Source organism: Chrysemys picta, chromosome 1, assembly GCF_011386835.1.
Source record: "Chrysemys picta bellii isolate R12L10 chromosome 1, ASM1138683v2, whole genome shotgun sequence".
Taxonomy (NCBI): domain Eukaryota; kingdom Metazoa; phylum Chordata; order Testudines; family Emydidae; genus Chrysemys; species Chrysemys picta.
The window spans coordinates 349,063,429-349,067,952 of NC_088791.1; the positions used below are offsets into that span (position 1 = coordinate 349,063,429).

Here is a 4,524-nt window from a genome sequence, read left to right on the forward strand (position 1 = left end):
GGCTCCGCCCCCACAACTCCCATTGGCCGTGGTTCCTGGTGAATGGGAGCTGCAGAGCTGGTGCTTGGGGCGGGAGCAGCACGCAGAGCCCCCTGGATGCCCCTATGCCTAGGAGCTGGAGGAGAGACATACCACTGCTTCCGGGAACCACACGTCACCACGGCAGGCAGGGAGCCTGCCTTAGCACTGCTGTGCCACCAACTGGACTTTTAAAGGCCCAGTCATTAGTGCTGGCCAGAGCCACCAGGGTCCCTTTTACCAGGCATTCTGCTCGAAAACTGGATGCCTGGCAAACCTAAGAGGAGGAGAAGGAGGTGACGACTCAAGAGAGGTCACCCTACACTGAATGGGCTGGGCTGGGATAGGAGCTCGCTGTGCCTCTGTGGAGGAGCTGAGGCCCGTTTCCACCCCTTTGCATTGCTGGGGAAGCAGAAATGGAGCAGATGGGGCAGGAACCTGGGCCTGAGTCTCTTGCCAGGACTCCTGGGTGTCAGACCCTCACTCACACACGCAGCTCTGCCCTGCCTCGGTCGGAGTGGACTCAGCAAGCGTGTGGTGTGCAGAGCCATCCACAGGGGTGGCGGGGGTGGGCTGCCTGAATGGCCTTTCCTGACATGGTCTCTGACATGACTCAGTCACAAGCACCTGGCTGAGGGCGTAGGGGGAGGGTAGGTGTTTATGCCCCTTGAATAGACCCTGTCCACAGCTGGTGCAGCCCCCATGGATCACACAGCAAACAGTTTCTCATGGCCCAAGGATGTTTATCCAGAGACAGGACAGTGACAGGCCAGGTGTAATGGGAAACAACATGCACATCCCTTCTCTTTATTGACTGTATCAACAGGAATTCTGTGGTCAGAACAGGCACTGATACTGCTCTTTATGGGCCAACATCCCACCTACCCCCTTGCTATCAACGAACACAGTCACTTTGTAAATATTGCTGCCTGACTTGGTCTCCTTCCCCCAGTGCCCTGTCCTCCCTCACCAGCCACCATAGATCCCGTCTGAACCTTTCCCTACAGTGTGGAGTCACTAGCTCATGTCCTCTCTGATGCAAGTGTCCAGGATGGAATAGGTGGCCTGTGTTTTTTGTCTCTCATGTCACCAGCGCTGGAGCCGGGTGATGAACTGACCCTTCACTTGACAAACACCCTGATTATCCTCGCACGAAGGTGTTTGCTTTTCACGCTGTACACAATTGGGTTCATCAGGGGCGGGACCACTAGGTAGATGTAGCCAATGAGAATCAGAAGCAAGGGAGAAGAGTTCTTCACGAATCTGTGTATCACAGACAAGCCGAGCACTGGAGTGTAGAAGAGCAGGACGGCGCAGAGATGGGAGATGCAGGTGCTCAGGGCCCTGAGGCGCTCCGCATGGGACGCGATGCTCAGCACTGTTTTGAGGATCATCACGTACGATAGGAGGATGAGCAGCGAGTCCAACCCCACTGTGGAGACTGTAACAAACAAGCCATAGATGCTGCTGACTGTGATATCTGAACAAGCCATCTTCATGACCTCCTGGTTTATGCAGTAGCAATGGGAGAGGACACTGATTCGACAGTATCGGTAGCGTTTCAGGAGAAAGGGGAGTGGGAATATTACAGCCACCCCTCTTAGCACAAACATTAGCCCCATCTTGGCTATTCTTGATGGGGTTAAGATGGAAGTATATCTCAGCGGATTACGGATCGCAACGAAGCGGTCAAAGGCCATCAACAACAGCACGGAGGATTCAGTGAATGAAAACGAGTGGATGAAGAACAGCTGGGCAAAACAAGCATCAAGGCTGATCTCTCTAGAGTTAAACAAGAATATGCCCAGTGTTGACGGTACGGTGGATATCGATAAACCAAGGTCTGTGACGGCCAACATGGAAAGGAAAATGTACATAGGCTCATGGAGGGTTGGATCTGTTTTTATAATGAACAGAATGACTGAATTTCCTAATATTGAAATAACATAAATGAAGCAGAAGGGGATGGAGATCCAGAGATGGACGTCTTCCTGCCCAGGTATCCCGGTGAGAAGTAACACTGCAGATTTGAAGTTGGTGTCATTGACAGCTGACATAATGTACTGGATAGGTCCGAGGAGTTTTGAACTTTCCTTCCTAAAAGGAAAAGGAACAGGAGACTAGATGATATTTAACGAGACATCATTCTGCTCTGAGTGCAAGTCTAGAGATTCCTAGGAGCTCAAGGAAGATCAGCAAAAACATACTTGAGCACTGTGTGATTTTACATTCGTGACCTTCCCACAAACACCCTTTCTCGCCCTCCACTTCTGAGTGCGGCCCATTGTATCATGCCATAGCAAATGCATGGTGAAAACGTATCTGTGTAGCCCAGTGGGCCCACTTATCTCTATTATATTCACCACTTTTCATTATATTTTGCTTTATTATGTTCAACTGTAATGCAAGGACCCTACAGGCTCGTATCCTGTAAGACATTGTCTTCAGCAGTTAGCATGAGGCCTGAGGCCTATGAACTTTGGCATAATTAACTCAGGTAACCCCTAAGTTATGGGGGACTGGAAGTAAAGTGTAAGGGGGAATTTTATCCATAACGACATCAATCAACCATAGAACATGAACTGACACCAGCTTCTGGAAGATTTTGGTTGGAATATCTGACCACAAGGGTGCCATGACAATGAACTGATGTATATGATAATGGGGTGAAATCATAAATACACTAACCTATAGAAGAAGGACACCTTAACATTAGTAAGGGAAGGATATACGTATAAGGAAGAGGGGAGAAACCCCTATGAAATATGCATTCGACATGGTAACATAAGCGTAACATATTATAAAAGTGGCATCCCAGGGCAGCAGGAGGGAGAGATGTAGACTTTGGGAGGGGCCAGATGATGGCCACTGGTGAAGATGAGAATGGTGACGGTGATGAGGAAGATAATGGCTAACATTTCAGGTTGTTCTGCAAGGGATGGTGTCAGTACGGATATTCAGATGTGCTATATAAAAGTTCCGACAGTGTGAGTGTCGCACCTGTGCACATCGGGGTTCCCAACCATATAATAACTTTAATAATAATCTGACTGGGCCTGATCTTGGGACCAGAACCTGTCAACCCTCAACGTGATAACCGAGAATCTTATTCATAATCTTTAGATCAGGCTACATCTGTCCTGCATTCAAGCAATTTATAAACGTGGAGTGGTTTATTGCCTCTTTATGTATATTCTTTATTTTCTCCACTCCTGAGAGTCCAAATTAGGTCACTGCCTCTTTGTAGCACATGGGATCAATTCTTAGGACCAGATTCAGAATTCAATAGCATTGACTGCAGTGGTTTCACTCCAGATTTACATGTGTAAATTCGATCAGAACCGGGCTCTATTAACTTTCCCTTTCCAAATTCTCCCAGTGATACACTTTGACCCCCAAGAATCCCTCCAAGAGAAGATGAGGTGCTTGGTCTGGCCAATGTTGACTGACTCCATAGAGTTCACTCATCCTACAGGCTTCTCTTTATCCTCACAGGACCTGCATCCTCGCCCCATGCAAGGGTTTGTTGATGATTTCAGCCATGCTTCTGTAACAGGTGATTAGTTTAAATTACATACAAGCACTATTACACTCCCCTTTCCTGCACCTCAGCTCTGCTCTTTGCTGAAACACTGATGACCGGTTCTGGTCTCTCATGACTTTTTGGAAAGTCAGGCACGTGGATTGCAGAGATATTGTGTGCATGACCCTGAATCTAAGTGTTAGAAACAGCTTCTGGTCAGTTACCAGGAGACGGTATCGTCCAACTGTTCACTGAACAAAGAGTTAATAGCACAAACCCATTGCACACAGTATTTGGAGTACTTCTGAAATACTTTCTAAAGCAAAAGTTATATCATTTACACATCTATGGTGTAGCACACACATAAACCCATTCTTTCCCCTCTGATCTTCCTTCAGAGATGATTTCTCAGGTTCGAGTGGGACTTAAAATGTAACATCTGTCATCTGGAATTCTTCAGAACCTGAAAAGTTCGCAGCAACTCAGCCCTCAGTCAATCCCTTGCCAGCAAACAAAAGTCTAGTAGCTCCTCTGTCCCTGGGTTAGTAGCTGACTGGGTCTCCTCAGGTTCTGTTCTGTCAGTCTGTAGCCTGTATCCAGAGTGGTAACAGACATTGGGATCAGTATTATTTTCTAGCCCTTTCCTAATGGTTCTTCACATTGTAGTTTTGATTTGGTTGTGGTTTTTGACTGCTGCTGCACATTGAGTGGGTGTTTTCAAAGAACTAGGGGTAATGACCCCAGGATCTCTTTCTTGAGTGGTAACAGCTAATTTACACCCCATCATTTTGTTTGAATAGCTGGAATTACGTTTTCAATGTGCATTACTTTTCCTTTGTCAACATTGACTTTCATCTGCCACTTTGTTGCCCACTCACCCAGTTTTGTGAGATCCCTTTGCAACTCTTTGTAATCTGCTTGGGACTTAACTATCTTGAGTAATTTTGCCTCGAATGGGAATTTTCCCACCTCACGGTTTATAC

The 4,524-nt window shown here is 47.2% G+C and overlaps 1 protein-coding gene across 1 annotated transcript; it reads right to left on the reverse strand.

Moving 5' to 3' along the window:
* Positions 1-1,139: 1,139 nt before the first annotated feature.
* On the reverse strand, positions 1,140-2,148 carry LOC135984167 (olfactory receptor 51G2-like). The gene has a single exon (XM_065598585.1). The coding sequence runs from the start codon at positions 2,073-2,075 to the stop codon at positions 1,140-1,142; it is 936 nt and encodes a 311-aa protein (XP_065454657.1). The 5' UTR covers positions 2,076-2,148.
* Positions 2,149-4,524: the final 2,376 nt, after the last annotated feature.